This window comes from Cyclopterus lumpus, chromosome 9 (genome assembly GCF_009769545.1).
Source record: "Cyclopterus lumpus isolate fCycLum1 chromosome 9, fCycLum1.pri, whole genome shotgun sequence".
In the NCBI taxonomy this organism is placed as follows: Eukaryota; Metazoa; Chordata; class Actinopteri; order Perciformes; family Cyclopteridae; genus Cyclopterus; species Cyclopterus lumpus.
Genome location: NC_046974.1, coordinates 15,060,424 through 15,085,228, shown reverse-complemented (window position 1 = coordinate 15,085,228; position 24,805 = coordinate 15,060,424). Strand labels below are relative to the sequence as shown.

The 24,805-nt window shown below is 42.3% G+C and overlaps 1 protein-coding gene across 6 annotated transcripts in view; it reads left to right on the top strand.

Annotated features, from left to right (window-relative positions):
• The window catches only part of fam172a (family with sequence similarity 172 member A), a 144,155-nt gene that overhangs the window by 55,565 nt on the left and 63,785 nt on the right, over positions 1-24,805 (top strand). For all 6 annotated transcript variants that reach the window (XM_034542129.1, XM_034542126.1, XM_034542128.1 and 3 more), the window contains 2 exons: positions 5,687-5,905; positions 16,141-16,260. In XM_034542129.1, the coding sequence (XP_034398020.1) occupies positions 5,687-5,905; positions 16,141-16,260 (339 nt within the window). The remainder of the gene's footprint in view (positions 1-5,686; positions 5,906-16,140; positions 16,261-24,805) is intronic.

Sequence of the window (24,805 nt, the reverse complement as noted above, 5' to 3'; positions counted from 1 at the left end):
CAGTAAGTGCTCTCCCACCCTTCTGCTCTCGGAGAAACATAGATGTGTGTTTGGTTGGGTATGGGGGGTCTCAAGACTGGTGCTCTGTTAAAATGCGAAAGGGGGCACCGTGACTTAATCTGACATTACTGTGCGATCTGTGTGGTATCTCAGCCTCGGGGAGAGGAGGAGTGGGAAAAATAGAGGGAGAGAAAAGAGTGAGATCTGATGGATAAAGGGACCCTGCATGGATAAAAAGCTCACGTAGAGACGGAGACAGACAAGGTCACACAGAGCAGGGTGGCCCTGACAGGGAGTGAGAGTGAGAGTGTTCTTGTATTACAGTATTTACCTTCCCTCTCAGTTCCTTCGTGCCTCTTTATTAAGGAACACTCTGTATTTGTTCTATGTTCCTCCTCCCTGTAAGGAGTGTTGTACTTGTATTTGATGTCAATTCAGCCACAACTGAAATGCAAACAAATGATGATGCCAATGCTTTGCTCTCGCTTATTCTCCAACTTAGTATTTCTTCCCTGTCAGCCATTGTGCCTCATTCAGATCTCAAACCAGACTGTAGCCTGCAGACATTTTTCCCCTCCTCCTTCTCATTTTATTGGATATGCCATGCAGGGTGACCCTTTCTCCCTTGTCAGTCAAGTCTGAGCAGCGAATCGGGAGCTGCGTGTTGCTGAAACAAGGAAGTGGAGCAAAGGCTGTTGAGAAAAGGGAGCGCCGTTTGCCCCAATCCTAACAGACCCCCGACAGAAGACTAATAAAGTAAGCTGCCCGAGATCTGCACGCCAATTTTCAAGATGTAAGATGCATCTGCACAGATACATAAATGCACTAAAATGCAAGTGCAATGCGAAGAAGAGCATTATATGCTCCTTTTCAGCAAACAGCCACACACACAACCTCAAATTCATGCAACCATACCATCCACTTTCCTCACTGCATGCACCCGTGACCACTATCAGCCATGCTTTGTACCTGTCAAGTGCTGTCCTTTTCCCTGTGCCCGAAGCCCTGCTCACTACATGAGCGCTCTCACATCAAAGCTTCGCTGAGCTCCACATGCACAGATGAAACACCCTCTCACTCCGGCCGCCTCTCTCCCCGATCCCGCACATTAGACACATTTCATTTCATTACGACGCCACTGGAAAAATAGAGGTGCGCTGTCTTAAAGGGACATCTTATTTACTCCCTCTCGCACTTGTATACTCACTTACATGTGGACACACACACAGAGACACACACTATCTGCTTTCTTTACAAATATACTGACTGAAAGGGAAAATAATGATCTGTTACCATCAAAGTTCTAGTGGACAAGTGGCGTCTAATTTGACCATAAAAAGGGAACATCATTGTCATTAAAAAGGATTGACAATACTGTGAAAGCAGTGCAGTATGGCTTTGGTTATGTCATCATAAATCACAAATAATGCTTGATATGAGATGTTTATTGCAGCTTCATATGTTTTCTTTAATTTAATTATAATTGTTCTCAATGCCATGCAGATAGTAAAGAGCATTTGGGTTTTCAAAGACCTCCACAATGCTGCATGTGGGAAGATTGGGGTGATGACAGAGGAAGGGTTTCATCACGATGATGAGACAAGCCCTGGTTTCCTTAGCAGCAACAGCCTTTGTTGTGCTATCTGGTGTGGGACAGGCCGACAAAGGAGAGCTAAGAAGCGTCCGGAGCGGGGTGATGGGGGTGGGATGCCCCCACCCCCCCTAGAGGGGTCGTGGCGACCCTCTTGACCGCTGGCCCCAGGGCAGGAACGCAGTGTGGTGGTGGCACAGGGGCACCCACAGGGCATGGGAAGAGATTTAGCCTGCATACTGCAGCAGAAAGACGAGACTGACCCAACGCTGGGGGACCGTGTGTATGTGTTTCATTTGAGACGGTGTGTGTGTATAGGACAAAGGCAAAGTGACCCGACGTTAGCAATGTGTGAGAGAGAGATTTAGTGGTATAAAAAGCAGGGTGACCCAAGATTTGCAGTCTGCGTTTGTGTAAGATTCACACTCTGACAGCACATCAAAACACAAAGATCAGATTTAGCAGGTGTAACCAGTGTGTGTGTGGCTGCGTTTGTGGGGGAGACTTAGCAGTTAGCTAGGAACACAAAGACCGCATGACCTAACTCTACAATGGTGTATGGAGAGATTTAAGAAAGACTAGGATGATGAACATTAGCTCTGTGGGAGAAATTCGTTCTGTGGGATTCTGGGGTTAGGGTTGACATTGTGCTGTTTTAATTTGATTATCATGTATTTTCCTCTAAATCAGGTTTTATTTTGTGGGTTGGTATAAACCATTAGACATTCACAATATTAAGTAATACTATTTAATGGTAAACACATACATAAAATAAGATATAGGAATCACATTTATAAAAGACAATTATTTTAATTGAAGTTTAAATCCTTCCCAATAGCTTGCGTGCTCAGTCCATCTGCACCAGACTCAGTGTTGTATATTTGGTTGATGGAGAGAAGAATAAGAGGAGGAAGTGTCTGGACAGGGAGAGCAGTGCTTTCGACCTCTGTGTTCAAATAAATGATGGTTTCCGACATAGAGGTGAACTCGGCGGCCCTTCATCTCCACACTAAGTACGACAACACTGGTCGCCTTTACAGCGATGTCCTTCTGGGTGACTGGACAGCTGAAAGGGTTAGCACTGCTAGCTCTGTTAGGTGTGTTAGCCTCTCCATAAGAAAGGCCATAGGCTACAGGCCACTTAGGGTTAGCATAAGGACGCTAAAGGCTAGGAACCGGACCACTTGAGGTTACCAATAGTATGCTTAAGGCCAGAAAGGGTTATTGACCACTAAGAGCACTGAAGACTAAACATGGTTGTAGGCCACACAGGGTTAGCATCAGAACACGTGGACCAGTGTTGCTAAACCATTAACTCTTGGCCCCGTGAACCAGGATAAGGGGAAAGGAGAAACGCACACAAATTGATGTGATGGTGGTTAAGTGCAAGAGGCTTTTTCTGTTATTTTTTCTCCCTGTCATTCTGTCCTTCTTTTTGAGGACATCCTTTGAAAGTGCGGTCTGTTTTCATTTAGTCATATTTTAGTTTTTATAAATAATATTTGTACTCATCAGTATTGAGTTTAAACCATTTATTGATTTCAAATTTCATCTTGTTTTCATGATGTTACTGCCTTAGATTGAACTTGTCTTGTCAGTTATTTTATCAGGCTGCCACCAGTGGGCAGTGGCACAAAGCTGGTGTCGATCTGGTTCGACTACATCTCTCTGTCTCTCCTTCCTTCTCTATTTATCTTTGTCTTATCATTTAATCTATCCATCAATCTTTATCCTTCCTCTCTGCTTCTCACTCTTTCTTTTCTCTCTGTCTCCCTCTGTTCTTTTTCATTGGGCGGTCCATCTGTCTGAATGTTTGTCTGAACTTGTGTATTTGTGTGCAAATGTATCAGTGATGTCTGCAGGCTGAATCAAGCCTCACTCATTGATGCTCATCTATTTCCTTTCCGAGTTAACTTTTCCCTTTGTACATATGTACACAGAGACTAATAAAAATCCAGGTTTGGAGAAACATTCTCTTCCTAGAATTTGCATACAAACTATAAAGTGGACATGTCGTTTTTTCTAGTCATAAATCACTTGCTAAATTACCATTAGACTCGCTGTAAAATACAAAACTTTACTCCATCATCACACTGATGCATTTATGTTGTAGGGATTTTTTAAAAACTGGAATTAGAATTCCAAAACTCATCTTTTGAATATTAAGTATAAGCTAATGTAATAGTAAAAACATTTTAAATTGTAATTCTAAAATGAAATAATTTGCAATTTGATCATGTCCAATTTTCTTCTGGCTTGAAAATGCTAACTTAAGTTTATCCTCTTTATATTAGTAAGTTTTACTTCGCAAATACGTCCAGCAAGGGAAGGAAAGCCTCGTCTGAATTTGAAAGGGAGTGAGAATCAAACTAATTTTATAATCTGAATAAGTGAGAATGTGTCATTTTGCCGTTGTCAACACGCAGCAGGTGTAAAGGGAAGGGGTGTGTGGCAGGTTTGATGTCGATAGGCACAGGAGGGACACACACTCATGCTGCGCCAACAGAAGACAAGCAGTTTGTGTTAACACTTATTACGGAAGAGGAGACGCACCGCCTTGAGAGGACAGTGTGTGTGATGGCGATTTGCAGAGGAAGTTGAGCGACGCTGCCTCTCTTAACTCCCTTTCACATCGCCGCAAGTTTTTTTTTTTTTACAGCCCTGAAGACTTTGGTTCTCCTTAGTGTGTTTCTTTTGTGTGTGTGTGTATGTGTGGTTATGGGTGTCTGCACAGGCGTATACCCATAAGTATGGGGGGAGGGGGGGGTATGTATATGACAAGGGGGGTTGTGTGTAAAAAAAGCAGAACCAAAGTGTAACAGGAATCCATCCATTTCCTGCTTTAGTTTCAGACTGCTTCTGTCAATAAACAGTTAATTAAAATGACTTCAGAGTTGAAGAAGTCACCAAAGGCTGCAAAAAAAACTTCCTTTTCTCCACATTGCATTCCACTTCCTTAATTCTTTGTTATTATAGCCACTTCTGTTTTTTTAATTTTATTTTTGTCTTATATTTAACTCTTTTTTTCAGTTTTGTCATTTAGCAGGGCTGCACTTATTATTTATTATAATTTCCACTTGAAAACTTTGACAGCTATTTAAAAATTTTTAGACGTTTGACAGTAGTTCTGACACAATAACATGAACATACACAGATACGTATGCAGTTGCGGCTAAGTCTTTTATTGAGTGATGGTGGGATCGATTGGGTTTGATATTAAGTGACACATGGCCTTTGGAGTCACTAAATGTTACTCACCGACTGAAACCACCGGCGCTGAATTTCAATCCCTCAGTTACTTCCCAGGCTTGTCCCAGTGACACACACTCCTCTGTCTCTTTCTCTGTCATTTCTTTCAGACTGGATTTGCGTTATTAGCCCAGTTGTCTCACAATATGTGTGTTGTTATGTTATTATTTCCTCATAGATATCCACTACCAAGCTCTTTCTTAAAGCTTCAATTTGCAGAAATTATCATGCAGTGTTCTATCAGCTTTCCTCAGTAGATTTGACCGAATTAATATTGTCTCTTTCTGTTAGTAAAAAACCCCACAAACTACAAAGACTGTTTTGTAGACGTTTCATTTTAGGTTAAATAAAACATATTAATGCATTTAAAAGATTAAAATAAAAGATCTTCGGGAATTAAAAAAGAAGAAAATACACAATCATCATTGGTCCCTGTTTAATATGAATTTTCTAATGATCTCTTTTTCTCTCTGACACACACACACACACACACACACACACACACACACACACACACACACACACACACACACACACACACACACGTGTCATGCTCTTCCCCAAATATTTATTATATTTCATATACAGTATAGAGTACTTTGCCCCATATATCATTTGCAGCTCTTTTTTGATGCCTTTTGTTTTCTTAGCCTTGTTTATTTTTCAGTTTAGCTTTACATTATATATTATATTATACAGCACTTTGTTATAACACAAGTTCTATACATTTACAGTTATATTATACTTCATCAATAAAAGCAATGAGTTTATAAAATATGATAAATACTAAATGCAACATGAAACATGATTCTGACATTGTAGCTGTATGTTTCTTATCTGTTTTAGGAGGGCTATGGTGTGATGGTGCTCAATCCCAATGAGAACTACCTGGAGCTGGAGAAGCCGGCCATATTCTCCCCCCTGCCCTCACCCACTGAACCCTCCGACGAACCCGCTGAAAAGAGGGAACGCAAAGATGATAAAGAGGGAAAAAAGAAGAGAGAATTTTATGAGAAGTACCGTAACCCACAGAAGGAGACAGAGACCGAACGGATCCCTGTACGGGTAAGTCTGAGAGGGAGAGAAGGAGGGAGGAGAGAAAGGAAGGCAGGAAGGAAGTGTTGTAAAGCCGTGGTAGGTGGACAGAAGCGTTGATGTTTGTCAAAAGCAGACACAATGGTGGACAGAGTGACAGTTTTGGGTCGTGGCAGGAGGTAGGAGTAGAGACATAGGTGAGAAAATGGGAGGGAAGAATGTGGGCAAGTTTGGAAGAGACAAAAGTGGGAAGAAGGTGCGGGGAGGAGGAAGGTGGGAGGCAGCTAGCTGAGGAAGCTAGGGAAGGAAATGTTAGGTAACAAGGGATGAAGGGCGGATGAGAGGCAGAGGGAGAAAGAGAGACTCTTGTGTGGTCAGCCTGTGTGTGAAGAGGTTGGCCGTGCTCCAGTCGCCTCTCAGTGAGCAAGTGTTAACCACATGGCTACCTCCCTCTCTCCCTCATCCTCGCCCTCTTTCCCTCTCTTTTTCTCTCTCAGATGGTGGGCTGGTCAGTGTAGCTCTGGCCCTTCACTCTTGTTGACCGCTGGGAATATTATCTCCCTAACACACACTCTGCAAACACACTGCAACATTCTTATCATGCTACACTGACTGTACACCCTCTAATTACACACACACACACAGGAGGAGAGATTTATGCTTTGCACATACACATAACTCCGCCAGTTTACCTTGTGGTCAAACAAAGGAATCAACCGTTTAAATAAATATGGTATAAGTGATTAGAAATTAAAACAATGTTGTCCTCTGCTTAGATGTCTTTTGTTTTATGCCATGCTCATAATTTTCCTCCTCAATGGAATCCAGCCATTCTTTTTTTACTCTCTCAAAAGCTCTCATTCAGGATTAAGGGCACAATGAGCGAGGGTTTTTCCCATCCCATTTCATATTAGACAAGTGTCCTCATCAATTATCTGTGTCTGACTCTTGTTGTGGCGATAGCGTCACAGCAGTGGTTGTACCTTTGTATGTGCGTGGGCTTGTGTGTGTGTGTGTGTGAAATACGTCAGTCTCTGGTGTCTGACAAGAGTTAGGGCTGTTTTGGGACTAGCGGGCGGTGTGTGAGCTGTCAACGCAGGCTTTTTTCCCTCTCACCCCCTGACACTACCTTTACACACACTCTAATAAGAAATAATTAGCCGCAGTTCTATCGTAGTCTATCACACTTCTTTGCATGTGCGTTGGTGTCCCAGACTGGTGAACAGTCTGACATGAAACTGACATGGAACTGACCTGGTAAACACTCCATCGTGTTTTAATGTAGTTAAACTAACTTCTATATTGTTCCATTTTACGCCATAAATGAATAGTCAAAATACATTGCTTATTTCTTATGAGCTTGTTATATTCTTGTGTATGTGTGTGTGTGTGTGTGTGTGTGTGTGTATATCAATATATGCATGCATTGCCATCTACATTTTGTTCTACTTACATCAATAAGAGTGTGTATTCATTTGTTTTATTTTCTCTCTTTCCTCTTGCCTTGAATCTGTAATACTCAGTCACGATAGCAGTGTGATATCCCAAACCAGGATCTCCGATCCTACGAGGAAGCATGCTATATTGTTTACATCTTATAGATATTGAGCTTATCTTGCGTTCCCCATGCCTGCATAATGCATGCTGGACAGGGTCAGATGCAATGAGACAAGGACGGCATGCAGCAGTGGTGCGTCTTTTTGAGACTGTAGTGTCTTGGAAATACTGTGAAGTTTAACAGTCTTGGCTGTTCTTCATGAGGTGGAAGTCAGGACAGACATCATAATGAGTAACTGAAGAATATTACACATCAGCCCACTGTCATGTCAGGTTCCTTTTCAGTTTAATAGAAGTCAGTACAATGATAATTGATTTAGCTGCCTATAATACTGCAGTATCCAGCATTGTAGCACCTTTGAAGATTTAGTTTAAAAAAATGTTTTCTATATGTTAACACTAACTAACTAAGACTAACAGGCTAATACACAATGATCCCCATAAGCCAGAAGAGTAGGTGTCATGTAGAAGGTTTAGATTTTCCAGCCAAATACACTTGTCCTTAGATGCAGGGATTGCAAGACTCGGGATAAAGATTAATGAGTAAGCAGGTTGGCTCTGTGTTGGTCCCCCTTGAATGTTGCCCTTTGACCCAGAAGTCAGCAGGATGGTAGTGTGTATGACCTCTCCTCTACCGTCCACGCCTCCTCCTGCACTGCTCTACTCACTACAACTCTGCCTCTGTCCACCCCAGAGTAAGCTGTCACACATACGCGCACACACACACACACACACACACACGGAAAGCACACATGCAGTAATGCATAGGCACACACATACCGACAGACAAAAGAGTAAAGGAGGTGGAAAAAGAACTAAGGTTTTGACGTGTGTGTGTGTGTGTGTGTGTGTGTGTGTGTGTGTGTGTGTGTGTGTGTGTATCTTGGGTGGGTGCTGTTCAAAAAGATGAAAACAGCCAGTGCTAAGGAGGTTTGATTTGATCCACCACCCACTCTGACTAACAGAGGTGAAGGAGAGGGATATACACCCCCCCCCCCCCCCCCCCCCCCCCACCCCCACCCCCACACCCCCCACACACACACACACACCCCACACCCACACACCCCCTCCCCCCCCCCCCACACACACTATTTTTATTCACTACAACTCACACTCTAACTCCCGCTGAGCTGCCAGACCACCTGCACACAGCCATTCAGAAACACACACACTCCAATATATGCCTCCACTCCCTGTAATATAATGAAATCCAACATTACACAAAAATACCATAAACCATACCTGAATTACCCCCCGTCTTGCTCTGTAGTTATACATTTTCATTTTTACTACATTGACTCACAAAGACTGACACACACACACGCTTGCAGACCACACCAGCCCCGTTATAGAGTTGAGTTGATTAATACGCTTCCTTACACACATTAATAAGCTCTTAACTGCTTTTAGGATTCTTACTTTTTAGCCTTGGGTTCATAGTGTGCAACCCCTCAACCTTATCTAATCCCTCTCCTCTCCTCTAGATCACACACCACTGGGCCATGTTTAGGGGGATGATGGTGGAGGAGAAAGAGAGGACAGGAGGAGGGATGGAAGGGTAGAAAGTCTGATCAGAGGGATGCTGATGAGGATAGTGGAGGGGCGGGGAGGGGGTTAGCACTTTGCCTTATAGAAGTTTGGGAGTTCACTTTACTCTGAATTTTAGCAGTAATCCAGTTAGCTATTTTCTGTCAGCCAAGCGGAGGAATGGCAGGAACAAAAGGCACATTCATGGGCTTAAGAAGCTTCCAAAGAGTTCACCCAAGGCTGGCTGGCTGGGATTAGGCCAGCAGGCCCTGGAAAGAAGAAGGGGAAAAAAAGAGCAAAGGGGACAAAAAACAGAGCTTCGCCTTTCTTTAAGCACCACTTATTTTTATAAATGACTGGAATACTTTTCTCTCTTTCTCCCTTAGTTTTTTTTAATGCTTTTCCTTTTAGAAACTCACATTGTAGGTTGTGCAGAGAGGGAGGTAGACAGAGAGGCCCTCGCTCCAATAGCATTTCGACATAGCGGATAGAGAGTATTCCTTCTGCGTTTTTTCTTCCACTGAATTCAGCTTCAGTGCAACTTCAAGAATGAGCGATCTGTATGATTTGAGATTGGTGGGCATTGAATGCTTTCACTATGACATTCCCGGCCTTTTCTCTACAATTATTCCGTTTTCACAACCAAACCATATATTGGGGCCCGTCAGTGTGCTAGTTTTTCCACTCAAGGCATTATTTAATTCCCTTGGGTTTAACCAATTGTTTTTCTTTACCTCTCACTCTGTTTAGAGTTGATGTACGACCTTCTCCTAAGGGTTGCTCATAAGAGTTTTTTTTTGTTGTTTGTTAGTTTTTTGTTTTGCATATCATACCTTTTAGTTTTTTTACGTTGGAGTATTGTGGTCTCCAATTGACGGATGTCTTGTCTGTCTCATACTTATCTGATTGTTGTGGATTGTTCAGAGTGTGTTTCCTGAAGGAAGGGGCATCCATTATTTAGGTCCTGCCTCTCCAAGACCCATTATTCCCAGCTGCAGCTGTCCACAGGGGCAGACTGAGATCCTTGTCCTTGTCTGTGTTTAGCAGATAACGTCCTGTTTCCCCATGTTCACACTGTACTACAAAACGTCCCGAGGAGTCACTAACGCACACACACTACACGCACACACACTCACACACCAAAACTTGATTATAAACATTAAGACACGGACACACAAGAACACACACTGGTAATTGTATTTGACATTTTTGCTCTTTGTCACCTTCACCCCTTTGCCCCATTCTTTGGCCCACAAGCAATTATACAGACAGGGTTTATTTGACCTTTGCCCCGGTGGTTGTGCCGAGAAGTAAGGCTCAGCATATCCAAGGACAGGTAGGGACTTGATTAACCTCTGAACTTGGTCTGAGGAGAGGTCAATAACCAGGGCTAGAGGGCAGCTCACCTGCTTGCTACAGAGAGCAAATTGGCTGGATGCCATCTTTGTATTTAGGTGTGTTTCTCTGTGAGTGAGATAGAGGAAAAAGCTTTGACCTGTGTGCATATCTATCTGTCTTCATGAGCTACGTTTTCATGTTAAGGCCACATTACAAGCACACTGTGGCGTGTGTGTGTGGGCATAAATTCAGATGTATCTTATTGTGTTTGAATTGAACAGTGAATGTCATTGTTTTACTTAGAGTTAGATTGTGTGCTTGTTAGTTTTACGTGTAGTACATAACATCTGTATGTGTGAACACATACCTTTTGTGTTAGTGTGTTTGCTCAAGGCAGAACCAGTGTAGTGGTCTCAGATCCCTGCTCCCAATCTTCTAGTCAGGTCAACCATCAAACACATCCATCCTGCTTCCCTTGTACCTCCCCACCCACTGAGGTCCCTCTCTCTCTTTCCTTCTCTCTCTGCACACAACCCCATTGTGGATAAAGGCTGACCCGAATAAAAACACACACATACACACACACACACACACACACACACATGCACATGCACACACACTAATACACACAAACACATCACCTCAGGGTCATTCTGGAACAAACACAGCCTTGTCTGCCTGCCCGCTCTCCTTTGCCTTATGTCAATTAATGGCTCGCAGTAATTTCACCTGACAATCCGGGCGGCAGCGCAACGCTAGAAGAGATGTCACAGCGATGACCTTTCTGCCCTGCAGCCGCTCTTTTCTAATAAAGAATCTCACAAACCCACAGCAACTTCCTTTGTACTTTGTTAATGAGTTATTGATTTGAAACAATGCCCAGGCAAATATTTTCAGAGCAGACTGACCTCACCAAGGTCATGCTATTTCATTGTATACAGTCTGAGCCCGCTAATCTGCACGTGGGATGACATGGACGCTATAGTTTTTCTTTGGGTCCATCTCCCTCCCTCTGTCTCCCTCACTTTCTCTTTCCTCATACTGTATATCCGTTCATTGCAAAGTCAAATAACACCTACACATTTCTCTCTCTCGCTCTGCACTCTCATACTCGCGTGCACACAGTTTTCCCCCTCTTGTTAGTCTTGCACACGTTTTTCACCTCGTTCTCCCTTTTCTCTGTCTCTTTCTCACATCATTATATTCCCAACTCTCCATAGGTACTATACTTGCTAATTACCCACAATGCTACACTCATTATTTTCCCATCTCTGGCACTAATTTGGTCCATACCGTTCTTTTCCCCACTCTAGCAGACCCATCAGCTCCCAGACAGCTTCTAGCTAACTTCAGCTCTCTGTCGGCCGTAAAAGTAAAGAGAGGGAAAAGACGAGAGGAGGCGGAAAAAAAGGAAAAGAGATGGCGAAGGAGCACACGTCCCAGACATTGATTAGAATGCAATTGCAAACAGGTGTCGTTGAGGCCCACTATTTAATTGTGTGTGCAGAGTCATATACACACACACACACACACACACACACACACACACACACACACACACACACACACACACACACACACACACACACACACACACACACACACACACACACACACACACACACACACACACACACACACACACACACACACACACACACACACACACAAACACACACAAACTAACTAACTTAATCTAATAACCTCTCTGCTAACACCAAACATGCAATTATGTACATTGCCTATTTAATATTGAATCATTAGGCCAAATGAAAACAATCCTGTTTTGATCAGGACATATTAAAGAGTATAATGACCGGGGCTGCAAGTGGGTTTACCCAGTGTGTGGCCTGAGAGCAGGAGTGGACTGCAAGATTGAGAGATCGTTCAGCCAGTTAGTTAGTTAGTTAGTGTGTGTGTGTGTGTGTGTGAGAAAGCTCTAAAGTAATTTGAGTAATTTGTGTTTTTACTTTTCTCTTGCAGGAAGGAACTCTAAAAGGGTATTGTTCTGTGATTAGTGTTTCTAGTACTTGCAATTGTACTCAATCTGACCCCTTGATATCTCATTTTTGCAAGATTGAAAGCAGTACTGGCCAAGCAAAAGAGTCCGAACCTGATAAAGTTGTATCAGGATCCCGTGACACTGTCCTGACACTTCTGGCTCCCACTGAAAAGTTTTAGTGTAAAAAGGAGAATGGCTCTTACCCACTAGATTTTTTCCGGTCCACACTGCTCACCATCTCCCAACCTGAAATTCCACTTTCCTCCAAAGTTTTCTGAAGTCTTTTGTGTTTTGGATGAGAAGGAGGAGGAGGAGATTAGGAGTTAGATTCATTGATTCCTGTGTTGGTCAGACACTGCGTTTGTGTTGGTGTTGGGGCTGTTGTTCTGGCTGCAGCGCACTATCCCTTGCTCCCCTCTCCCTTCTTCTCATTACAGTGAACAAACACCGAGCAAGTATTGGAAAACCTTTGAGTGTGAGCACAAGTTTGCATCTGTGTGTATGCAATTATTTGTGGTTTTGGAAAGGAGTGTGAGTTTTTATTGTGTAAGTAATGTTAACAGCTAAATTGAACAAATTCTTGAAACTAGACAATTGGAAAGTAAATGCATTCAACAAACGAGTAACAGTTGGTACCACTTATGACTAAACGTGGGGTAGATAATCACGCTCAATGTCGTGTAACAGGTTGTCTAGCTAGCAGTTTTAATGGTGACTCAAGCGAAACACATAATCAGAGGTCTGTTGATTGGCTAGCAGGAACTTGGCTAAAACCACATTTTGGTGAATCACCACAGTGTGTGTGTAAACTATATATATATATATATATATATATATATACACACACACACATATACATGCATATATGAACTTTACCTTTTTTTCTGAAGGTCAGTTTTGCTGTTGTCTGAGGTCCTTCCCTCCACCATTTGAACAATCTTCAGCTGCAATCTTTGATCAGGTTTTCACTTGCGTCCTCTTCCAGGGCGGTTGGCTACAGCACCATGGCCTGAAACATCTTGATAACATTGCACACGGTGGTCAAAGGAACATCTGGAGATGGACTGGTTGCCTTAAGATGGTCCATGCTTAGCTATGACCTTGTCTGACCTCAGACAAGTGTCTCTTTGAATGAGTGATTGTAATATTGCAGGCATCTGTCACTCACCTGCTTGAAATCTACTTATTTCCTGCAACTTCTAAAAAGGTGCCAATTATATTGTTCTGGCCATTTCTGTGTAGAATATATTCAGATTCAGTATATTCTTCAGCTTTTATCTTACATGTTTATGAAGTCCAGGTCCAGAGATGAGAGAGCTTTCAGTTAGACACACAGAGATAGACTGTATGCCCTCCATAATATGTATGTATCGCTCTCTCTCTCTCTCTCTCTCGGTCTACTCTCTCCATTTTATTTATTTTTCATAATAGTTAGCTGTCAGCATATGGCGACGTGGATTCATATTTTATTGTCTCTGAGGGGACAGTATGGATCACCATATATTTGGTAAACACACACACAAATTGCACACACCCTTATATGTCCCTTGACAGTCATGGCTGAAGGATGTTGGCAACAGGTGTGCAGTTGGGACTCTGTTCTGACAGTGCTGGCAGATACACACACACACATACACGGTGTGAGGAAATAAATAAATAAGCTAAGATACTGTGTGAGAGCTGGTGACAGGAAGCCAGTCTCGCAGGGCGGTGTGCTCCACTGCAGCTAATTAACCCCAGGAAATAATTGCAACAATATGCAAATGCTGTTTAGATAATTCACTACACTGCCAGGTAGTCAGTCACTCTGTTGCTTACCACTGAGGGTGGAGGCAAAGAACGTGTGCTGTTGTTTGTTAGGTTGGGTGATGAAGTCAGGAGCACGGGGAGAGTAATTTGCCACCATTAACTGGTGCAATATGGGTCTTTTAATTAGTTGTATTGGAAATATATAGATACATAAAAAAACGCTCCTTTTCTTTATTTTATCACTCATTGACACGACTTGTCTGCAATCATTTGATGTCAGCAGGATTATTGAAGAAGTAAATAGCTCCCTCACACACACATATACACACACAAACACGCACACACACCCACACACGCACACATACACACACACACAGAAGACGGAGGACGGTGAAGGAGATCAGGTGGCAAAAGCGATGGAGAAAAATAAGGTAGTAGAGAGGGAAGGGGTGAGGGAGGGAGGCTAATGAAATGGGCATCACAGATGAAGGATGACATGGCAGAGGAGAGAGGAGGGAGACTTCAAAGGACTTTGATGTCACAGCCTTTCAGACAGACAACTCTGCTTCAGCCAGCATCTTTTGCATGCAGGATAACACACACACACACACGCACGCACACATGCGTGGCAAACTGATGGCAGAAGGGCAGGGCAGAGCGGAGTTGCCTGGTCTTGCATCACACTCTGAATTGAGGTGGGTGCTGACACTACAACCCCCTCATGCTAATCTAGCAGTAAACACAAACACTCTGACAGGTTAATTTACCTCTAGACAAACACAGCAACAAAAACACACAGCCGCACATCATCAAATAGTGGAAGCACACATGCACACTTGCACAAAGATTTGTACACACATACTCGCAAGCAAAAACATCTCATCACATCACAAACTACCTTACTTTCTTGAAAGGTAACGTTTAAACCATATTGTGTGCTTGTTTCACACATCTCCTCAATTACCACCTTTAGAAAAGGGAATGTTGAAGTAATTATCTTTCTTTGATAATATAGTGTTTTACTTTGTGTAATACAAACACATTCATAGAAACTACCAGGAGAGTCTCTTCCTTTACCTCATATCCATAAGTATTTGTTTTGGAGTCACATGGAACAGTTTGACACTCAATTAATAGATGAGCTTCCAATCTATATGTTTGTTTATTTGTTTGTTTCAATATATTATGTATTTATTTATATATATATAATTAAAAAGATTGTGTGTGAATAGCGTGTTTGCATCCAGTGTTGTGCTATCTTAAATACAGCACGCTGTTGAGATCTAAGGATACAGGTTTTTCTAGTCGACAAAGCTCCACGTGTGGTGCAACCTCTTGTGGGAATGTATTGTTGATTTCTATTGTGAACCAGACAGTTTGATAGGAAATCAAAGTCTAGAATCAATGTCACAAGTTCATTAATGGATGCCCTTTTCTCGCCTGTACTTTTACTATTGTTCTTTCCAGCCCTGGATAAGCGCCTCCGTCTCTGGTTAATTAAACATGCCTTCTGGTTGTGTGTGCCTAATCCTGCATGTGTGTGTGTGTGATCGTGTGCATGCAGATGAGAGTAAGAACATACGTAGGGGTTTGTGATTGCCCTCGCTGGTGTGAAACTGTGCTGTTTTGTTTATGTATGTGTATATCTCCTCCTTGTTTTTTTTTCTTTGACCTTCCCCTAGTGTCTTCCCATTATGCCTCTACTGGTGTATAGACTGGCCATCGATTCAGCAGCGGGCCACAAATTAAGATTTAAACGTTACGTCACCCAGCCTATTGAGTTTTACATTTAGGGCATTTGCAATATGCAAGACTTATTGATCTACCAAAGTGTGGCTCTTTATAGAATCCCCTCCGGCCACCACCACTTTTTGTTTCTCTTTCATACCTTTTCTTTTTGGCTGGCCCAGAAGTGCAGGTTTTGATGCTGTAGCATTGCATTGAAAGAGTTAGATAGCTCTATGGATGCTCCAGTCTCACTAGATGGACACATATCTTAAATGTTTTGTATTTTTCTGACAGCCTTCATGCTCATATGATTCACATCAGTATTCTTTGTCATGGATATAACATTAAAGTTTTTGTGTTGCAGGAAAATGGTTCCTCGGAGGAACACGTGCTGTACGTGTGGGACCACTTTGTGTCCAAAGCCGCAGCCAAGAATGTTTTCATCATGGCCCACAGCTACGGAGGGCTGTCTTTCGTTGAGCTGGTGAGTCTTTTAGTTTTCCGCTTATCATTTCAACCTCCCACCGACAAAGAGACACACTGAAACGAAATGCACTCATGTCAGTACAATCACTCACATATATGTGTGTATTGGAACAACTGCATATTCCATATTAATAGTTGTATGAACTAAAATTTAAGTTTGCAATGCTACTACTGTCGCATACCAACAGCCTTGCATGTACAGAAACATGTCAGTTTGTAAAACAACTACTTATTGTCCAACAAACACATATATGGAAACCAGAAGAGCAGTATTCAAATCAGTCAACTCAGGGAGACGGGGGCAACATACTGGTATGTGAAACATGGTGGAACAATTACAAATAAATAGCATTTAGTTTTGAAAAAGTACTGCTTCTGTAAACAATCTGGTTCCACATCAAAAACAGAACAGGAGGAAATCAGGAGGAAGAAGAGAGCTGGATAAAGAAATGTAGTTATGGCAATGCAACAACAGAGTTACTGTTAAACCAGATCTGCTGCAGAGCATGCATATCTCCCAGCCTTAAGAAAGACAGAGGATAGGTGAAAAGATGGTGGGAGGGAAGTGGATTTGAAGGAATTAATGGTGCACAGGGGAGGGTGAAAGTAAAAGTTTGGCCAGCCTCTTGGCTGTATAACTGCACCCTTCAGCTAAATGGGCCTACAGTGTGTCTTTTGCGGGTTACATGAAGGCTGAGGTCAATGCTTTATTTTCTGGTCTTTGGTTTACTGTGATATCCTTGTGAGACTCTGCATCACATATTGATTATCACTTTCTCGTCTGTTAGTGTTTTAATGACTAGAGTTACCTATTAATAATAAGGCTTCAGGGTGCAGGTCGCTAATGCCATCATGGTGAGTTATCTACCAAGTCAGAGTAGCATTTAGGAGTCATGTTTAATGGTGGGGAGGTTTGTTTGTACCCTGTAAGCCTGCTACTTGCTGTCTAATGTGTATACTAGTGACATATACTGCAACAAAAACATGTACCGTGTAGTTATTTTTAAGAAAGGATCAAAACTCACTCGCCATTCTATTTAATACAATGTTTTCATCTTAAAATCCAACTTAAAAGGTGCTCCAAACGAAACACAGAGCATATATAGTGCTTCCACACGACTCTCAACATGGCAAAGAGCCATGATTGTATTTAAACTATATTAAATTGACTGATAAATTACATATTTGCTTATTACATATTTGCAGAATTTCTAATAAAAAAAACCCCATAAAAGTCTAGATCAGTTACATTTGCGGCATCTGAAATTCCAACAAACACGTGTATGTAGCCATTGTGGCTCAGTGCCAGGCTTGTTGCACACATGCTGTGCTAGCCGCGTTAGCATTTAAAATACAAGGACTGCGCTGTCTTGAACTCCGCTAGCCAACATAAGGTGCTCGTTGTTTTGTAAGCCTCTCCATGATCTCAGAGCTCGGGTACATTCCCAGTTTGCTGGTTTCTCGATCTGAAGGAGTTACTGCTACACTCACCACATTATTCAAGTCATATCTCTTCCCTTTTCTCAGGAAAGGTAGGAAAAGGGAGGTGGCACAATGAGGATACGGCTAGTGGGGGATTAAAGGTGGGCACTTGTCCCTTGGTGTTTTCAGGAATATTTTCTATTCTTTCTTTTTCACCTACTCTTTTTTTGTTTAGTATTTTTGTCATTTTAATTCCGCTGCTAAATATTCATGCAGTGTTTTGTCCGTGACAGCCTCACAATCTCTTGGGCTTTCTGGCTGTGTGACGAAGACTACTATTCCCTCGATTTGTCTCTTTCAGTCTCTCTGTTTCCTTCAGTCAGACTCCCTCTCTGTGTAAAGGGCTCAACGAGGTTTTTAACTGCATTCTTTTATGTGATGTCCTTGTCATGTGAAAACCGTTTTTTTTTAAAAAAAACACTCATGTACAGTATGTGCATAAATACATATATTGCATATAGCTGATGCAGTATGGAGAAGGTAACATCAAAACAGAGACTTGAAAGATAATTGTGTTCACTTTAAGTGACATGCTTTTCGAGGACGCCATTGTCAGGTTTCCCTTGAGGCCATCCCAGCTTCTGTTGTCTGTTAGTGTTGAAACTTCTTCACCTCTTTACAAACTTGACACAAACACATATACACATTCATATTCTTTATTAGCTACCCTTGTTAACCACCCTTGCCTATCAGCAACTTGTCTACAGCGAGCAGTGTGCAAACTCGTCCAAGACAATCATGCTGGTTTTGTAGAGTTTTTGAGTTCTTATAATAAATTCATATTATTATTCTGTTCGGGTGCTTTTCTCATGTATTATCAGTATTATACTACTCTACTACTACATTGGGATGTTTATGCAAATACACTACTACTTGCATTTTACAGGAGTACCATATACATATACTATGGTATATGTCTTAGTATAGGTCTTACTTTTTATTGCACTCCCTCACACATAAGCATGCACACACTCATGCACATACATGTGCACACCGTCTACTTAATTGAGGAGAAAGTGGTCCAGCGGGATGTGGTGGGAGGTGTGTGCGCATGAGCAGGCGAGTAGAGAGAGGAGCCTTGCGGGATGAACCGTTTGACACACGAGAAGACCCAGAGAAAACAAGCTGTCTGTGGGTTAATTACTACTCCGCTTTGCAGTTAATAAATACATTTCTGATCAAGCACATCAAAAAGGCCCACCATTAATTTCTACCGCCCGCTCCCCGAGCTCCGAACCATGTTAGCCCCTGTTTTGAGTGCTCAAGTGTTTCATTGCAATTTAATTTATTTTAAAACACTTCACAGTGTGTACTGACTAATTATAGATGCATCAAAGAGAAGCTAAATGCCTTTGAATAAGTGCTGCAGGGGGAAAGCTCTTTCTCTGCGTCGCCCCCACCTTTCTCGCCCTTTTCCCCTCTCTATCATTCTTTAGCGATCACAGAATCCATCCGTGCTACTTTGTTTTAAACCCACTATTCCTGTATTCCCTTCACAGTCTTACAGGTTTTAGCATGCCTGTGGACTGTGTCTCTCTCTGCGTATCTCCATCTCATACACACACAAACTGGCCATGCTCCTCAAGGTTCCCGGTCTGCAATATTCTTTCTTCACCTCAGGACAAAATCTCACCCTAGAAAGAAGTAGAGAGAGAGTTAGGTACCGGGGGGATAGAACCATACAGAAAAAGGGCCCTGCCTCCATCTCTCCCTTGGCTCAGTCTGTCTTTTCATCTTTCTTCATTGCCAGGAGTGCGGGGGGTGGGTGTGTGGCGACGGGGGTTGGACAGGGTTGTGATGAGGAAAGGTTGTCTAACCCGCACTAACCTTCCGAGCAAAACAGGAACACTCTTATTGGACAGGGCAGCATTATATAAGGTCTTATGTAAGAATGCATCTGTCAAATGTGTGGGTGCCAACCAGACAACAAGCCACCCGCCACAACAGCCCCTCAAGAACACGATTACAGATTTGAAGTGTCCTCTATGAACACGCCACACATATACAGTACACGCTTGCAGGACATCTTCCTGTACACGTTCTGTCTAGAGCCATCTGTTTCAATCTATAATGAATATACCATATTTCTCTCTGTCGTCCTTGGATGCATGTGTGCGCAAGTATGTATGTGTGTGTGTGTGTGTGTGTGTTTTGGCCAGGAGTTGGATGTGGGAAGAGATGCTTGAGGTAAGACAGATAGATATGAAGGATTTCTTCATTCCTTGTGGACTTCATCGCCATACCAATATGTGGAGGATGAGAAAGATGAAACACTGCCGGGTGAATCAGTCGAAGTCGGAGAAGTTAGTTTTACATATTTCGGAGTTTAAAAGTGATTCAATTTTCCTGATAATGCATCCTCACTCAAGTGAGAGGTGTTTATGTTATATGGGTAGATGCAAAAAAAGTTTTCTTGTGCCTAATTAGATTCTCTAAATGAATTCAAATATAGAAAAAGTCTCTTTAAGATTTCCTATTCATTTACCACAGACAGTTTTCCAAACAAGCTCGTTCCCATGTCTCTGTGCAACTGCAACTGTTTTTAGTTTGTTTTTTTCTATTACCTTGTTTGCATAGTTGTTCTCACTCTTCAAACCTATATGTACTATCATCCCAAAATCCACTCGGCTTTATGTCCTACATTGTGTCCTCATTGCCTTCGTCCTCCTAAGTCCTCCTCCTCTCAGTCGTGGTGACCCTCAGGGCAGCTGTGGTGCCAACTCTGCCCTCTTTGCAGGAGTCTGGGTCTGGCAGTGGTCTGTACAGCCTCATGACTGGCATGGTAACAGCCCAGTGAACACATGGCGCTGTACAAACACCTCGGTATCCATTCCTCACAAATAAAATGCACATATATAAATATCAAAATACATTATTTTAATTGTTGTTATTGTACTATTACTTCTACTACTTTAAAGGTTATCTATACGATATTCAATACATTCATTTAGCAGCAAACAATTTATTTACATATTCTAAATGTAAATATATAGTGGTGTCAGGGCTACCAGAGCAGAGAATGGAGTGGCCTTTCCTCTGTGTGTGTGTGTTTCATTCAGAGCTTCTAAGTGCTTTGCTTATATAGCCATTATGGGCGTGCATGGGTCAGCTGTCGCCATGTTGAGAGCTGTGTGGAGACACTAGATATGCTCTGAATTGCTCTCATTGCTGCACTTTTTTCTTTCTAAATTAATCTTTTAAAATGTCATGTAACGTTTATCGTCAACTTCCGTGGTTTTAAAGGAATATACTTATTCACTTTTTCAGTGTAATTTTGTTTTTATATTTGTTCACGTCTATTTAATGTGTATTAAATGGTGCTTTAGGTGGTTTAAGTTAGCTTCTGCATTGGAGGTAAATGTATGACTAACTGCAGGGAGAAGTGGCAAGCAGTCTCTTCGAGTGCCTTTCCTCTTCGTACAGTTGCTGTCCTCCAATTTCCTAACAAAGATTCTTTGATGGATTGGTGCCAGCAAACAAGACACACAATGAAAAAAAAGACACATTATAAGTTGTTGGAAGTTAGTCTTTCCACCCTGCCCCCAGTGTTTGTGCTTTCCTAGTCCTGGACCAATCTCTGCTGAATGCGCAGGCATAAAATGTATATTGATCTTTCAACAGAATATAACTCTCAGTCGGAGAGCAAACAAGTTGATTTCCCCTACAATGTTGGAGTATTTCTTTAAACTGTGTCAAACTAAGTTCCCCTTTGTATCTATCTGAAATACTCTTCAAGGACCAGTGCAACCTTCACCTGAGTTCATCACCACACAAGCAATTTGTTGACAAAATCATCCCAGCTGTGAAGACCTCCATGCACAGGCTCTGAAAATCCCCTCGTCTAATGTTGTATACACGTCTCTGCCGCCTCCGAAACTCTGAGTGCGAGCCTGTCTATTGCTTCTGGAGGGGATGAAGAGAAGGTTTGTTTTCATCTCAAGGTTCTCCATAGCTGGCGGGCTTGCAAGCGGTGCAGTAGTAGTGCAGTTTCCTGTGTGTATGTCTGTCTCTGTGTGCATGTGTGCGTATGTCTATGCCTGCAAGTGGGTGCGCACATATTGTATGTGTCTAGTGTATGCGTGTGTGTGTATGCGTGTGTGTGTGTGTGCGCACGCACATATGGATATGTGCACGTCTACATGTGTCAGCCCTAGCCTGGAGAAGCTTATATCGTCCTAAGCAGAACAGCTTGGTGTAGAGCAGCTATCAGAGCCACGATAGGAGAGGAGAGGGTGAAAGGCGATGATAAATGGCTGGGGCACACTAGCAGAAATTAGTGGAGCCGTATGCAAAGCTGTGGCGTTTTGTTTGATGTGAAACAAAAGGACCACCATGACAAAAGTGCCTGCCAGCCTGCACAGCAGGACAGCCGCCCTCAGGACATACACCATCGCCAATGAGAAAGTGTGTATGTAGTAATGCATGCATATCATGCATGGTGCCATTTTCCAGTCCTGTCTATATTATGTATATTATCCCTTTCTGTTTTTTTGTGCTCCGCTCGTAATGACAGACAATGGCTAGCCCTTTGTACACCGTGATAAGACACGTTTTTTTCCTCAGTACAGCTTCAGCATATTTGCTCTATTAAGCAGCTGAAATATAGACATCTAATTTCTTTGTGAATGAATAGGCATCTTTGAGAGTGGCTCTCCTCTTAACATGGGGATGTAAATTGAACTGTTTAAATGTCACGGCTTGCAAACTGATTTGATTTCAATTGATTGGCTTTTTTTTTGAGAAAAAAGACCTCCCTTGCCAAAACTTGGCTGCGCTGGCTGCCGCAGATAGACCAAGGTCTTTCTTTCCACCTCAACAACACATTGTAGGGCTTCTGAATTCTTCTATCTGCTGTGATTATGTACAAATGGCCTTCATTTGCCATCCATTTCAAAGCTGTAGCGCTGCATTGTGACTAGAGGCAGATGACGCAGACCAAATTACAGCGGGTTTGCTGTCTGAAAAGGATACTCACACAATAGGCTTTGTGAAGTATTCCCTTCAATACGTCGCCATTATTCTCACCTTTGTTGGTGTTTCTCTCTGTTTCAGGAGCATCTTTGGTTTCTAGATTACATTTGTGGTGTTGGTAAGGAGCAGGGGGTTGGTAATACTGTACTCACCTCTTGTCGCTCACGCGCTGTTCCTTTAATATCAAGGGGAATTGATTTTGTGTGAGATTCCAATTTTGTTTGTTGTTTGTATGTTTTTTTTTGTATGTCTTTCATTATTAATTCTGTCTTGTTTTTTTAGTAGCACAGTTGCAAGATAATCAAGGGTTTTATAACATGAACACAATGTTTTTGGTTTATTTGTCATACATTCATCTTTTAGTCAGTTGTTTCGTAATATCTCAGTTAACCGAAGGATGCAGCCCAACATTGTTATAGTTGGCAAGAATCTGCCGTGCTGTTCGGAAATATAGGGTGTAATCCAATTTGTCCCCTAGTTAGCCTTCTTCGTCATTTGCCGTGAGAATGTTCCTTCCCTCTGATTTTATTCTTATCAACAAACAACATGTATTTTAAGAGGATTTACAGTATATCTATAATACCAGGGACTAGTTGCCATGCAGTCTCTTTTTCTTACATAAAAGCATTTCCCTTTATTTCTCTGCAGATTGGTACCATGCATACCATTACACCCACAACCAACTCACTTTTCTGTGATCACTTTACTTTGTCAGTCAGTGGATTAGGACAGATGCTTCTGCAGGGCTGTTACAACACAGAAAAGGTAGACTGTCCAGAGAGGCCGTGCGGGAAGTGATTCACCGTGTGTTGAGTATTTTAACCGCCGTTTCCCTGAACTTTGTTTCAGGGGTGCACTGCAGGTATCGCTCAATAAAGTACCGATATGTTCCGAAACACTTTTGTTCTTGTTTTCCTGAACTTTTGTGGTCAAGGTTTAGAAAGGTCATCTGAGACATAGCCAACAACCAAGGGCAATTCAAGGCATAACTTTTGCTTTCTCACTGTAAAAATCGTGTTGATACTCTGTATGCGTCTTGTTTTGATCAAGCTCTCCTATAGCGTTCTCAGCAGCCCAGAGGCAGACATGGAGCTCTTCCCTTAGGCTCTGACGCAGGAGCGGTCATTGCGCTCACTGGATCCCTTTCATACATCTCGGTTTACATCGTCAGTGCCTCTTGGTTTTTGACTTCTTTTACGGTATCTTTATTTTTCTCCTGTATATGATTATTTAAGTGCACAGGTGACTTTTGTCACAGCAGTTCAGTGCTGTCAATTATTTTCTGCTTAGAGAGAAAAAGGTTATTAGTCTCTTGATCGCCACGGTTACCTTGTACTTCGGTAAGTCATGCACTACTTTTAATTGGTCTGTGATCACTTTTGATTGATATCAATTTCAGACTCCGGTCCATGAGGTTGTTAGTAAATGTCCGCTGTTGGTTTTGAATAGTTTGTCTTATCCAGTCATTTGTCTGACTATTCATACTTTTAAGCGACCAAGCATGATTTCACCTGGTCGTCACGGTTACTCGCTCTTCTCTTTCGTCCCTCAAAACACACAGATGTTGCCATGGTGACATCATTGAAAATCATTACAGCTCAAACAAGTATTGTTGAGGTGATTATTCATAAGTCTCCTCTCACCTTTTTTGTCTTCCTGATTTATTTTCTCCCCCTAGTGAAAAGGAAGTGAAAAATCCATCTGGCCTCAGCGCATCAAAAGCTCTTTTTAACCTCCCTTGTCCTGCCCCACCGACCTCACACCCTACCTCTGAAAGACGGGGTCTTTCTTGCCACTTGGTGATATAAGAAGCCCAGCTAGTTGAAGTTCATTTGAGTTCAGTTAAATCTTGAGGGATTCATCATTACATATTTACTGTCTGAGGCTGATCTTGCTGTAAGGTTCTACCCTCATCCCATTGATCTAGTGCGCATGTTCACTCCCGAGGTTACGGGACGTGCTCCCATTTGCATAAGGCCCTGGGCAAGGTTCTTTCCACCATTGATTGGCCTGTCCATGAGCGCCCCGTGCCTTCTCACATTGATCACTTTGTTTTTTCCTGGAGACAGTGCTACTCAGAGTTCAGCTGC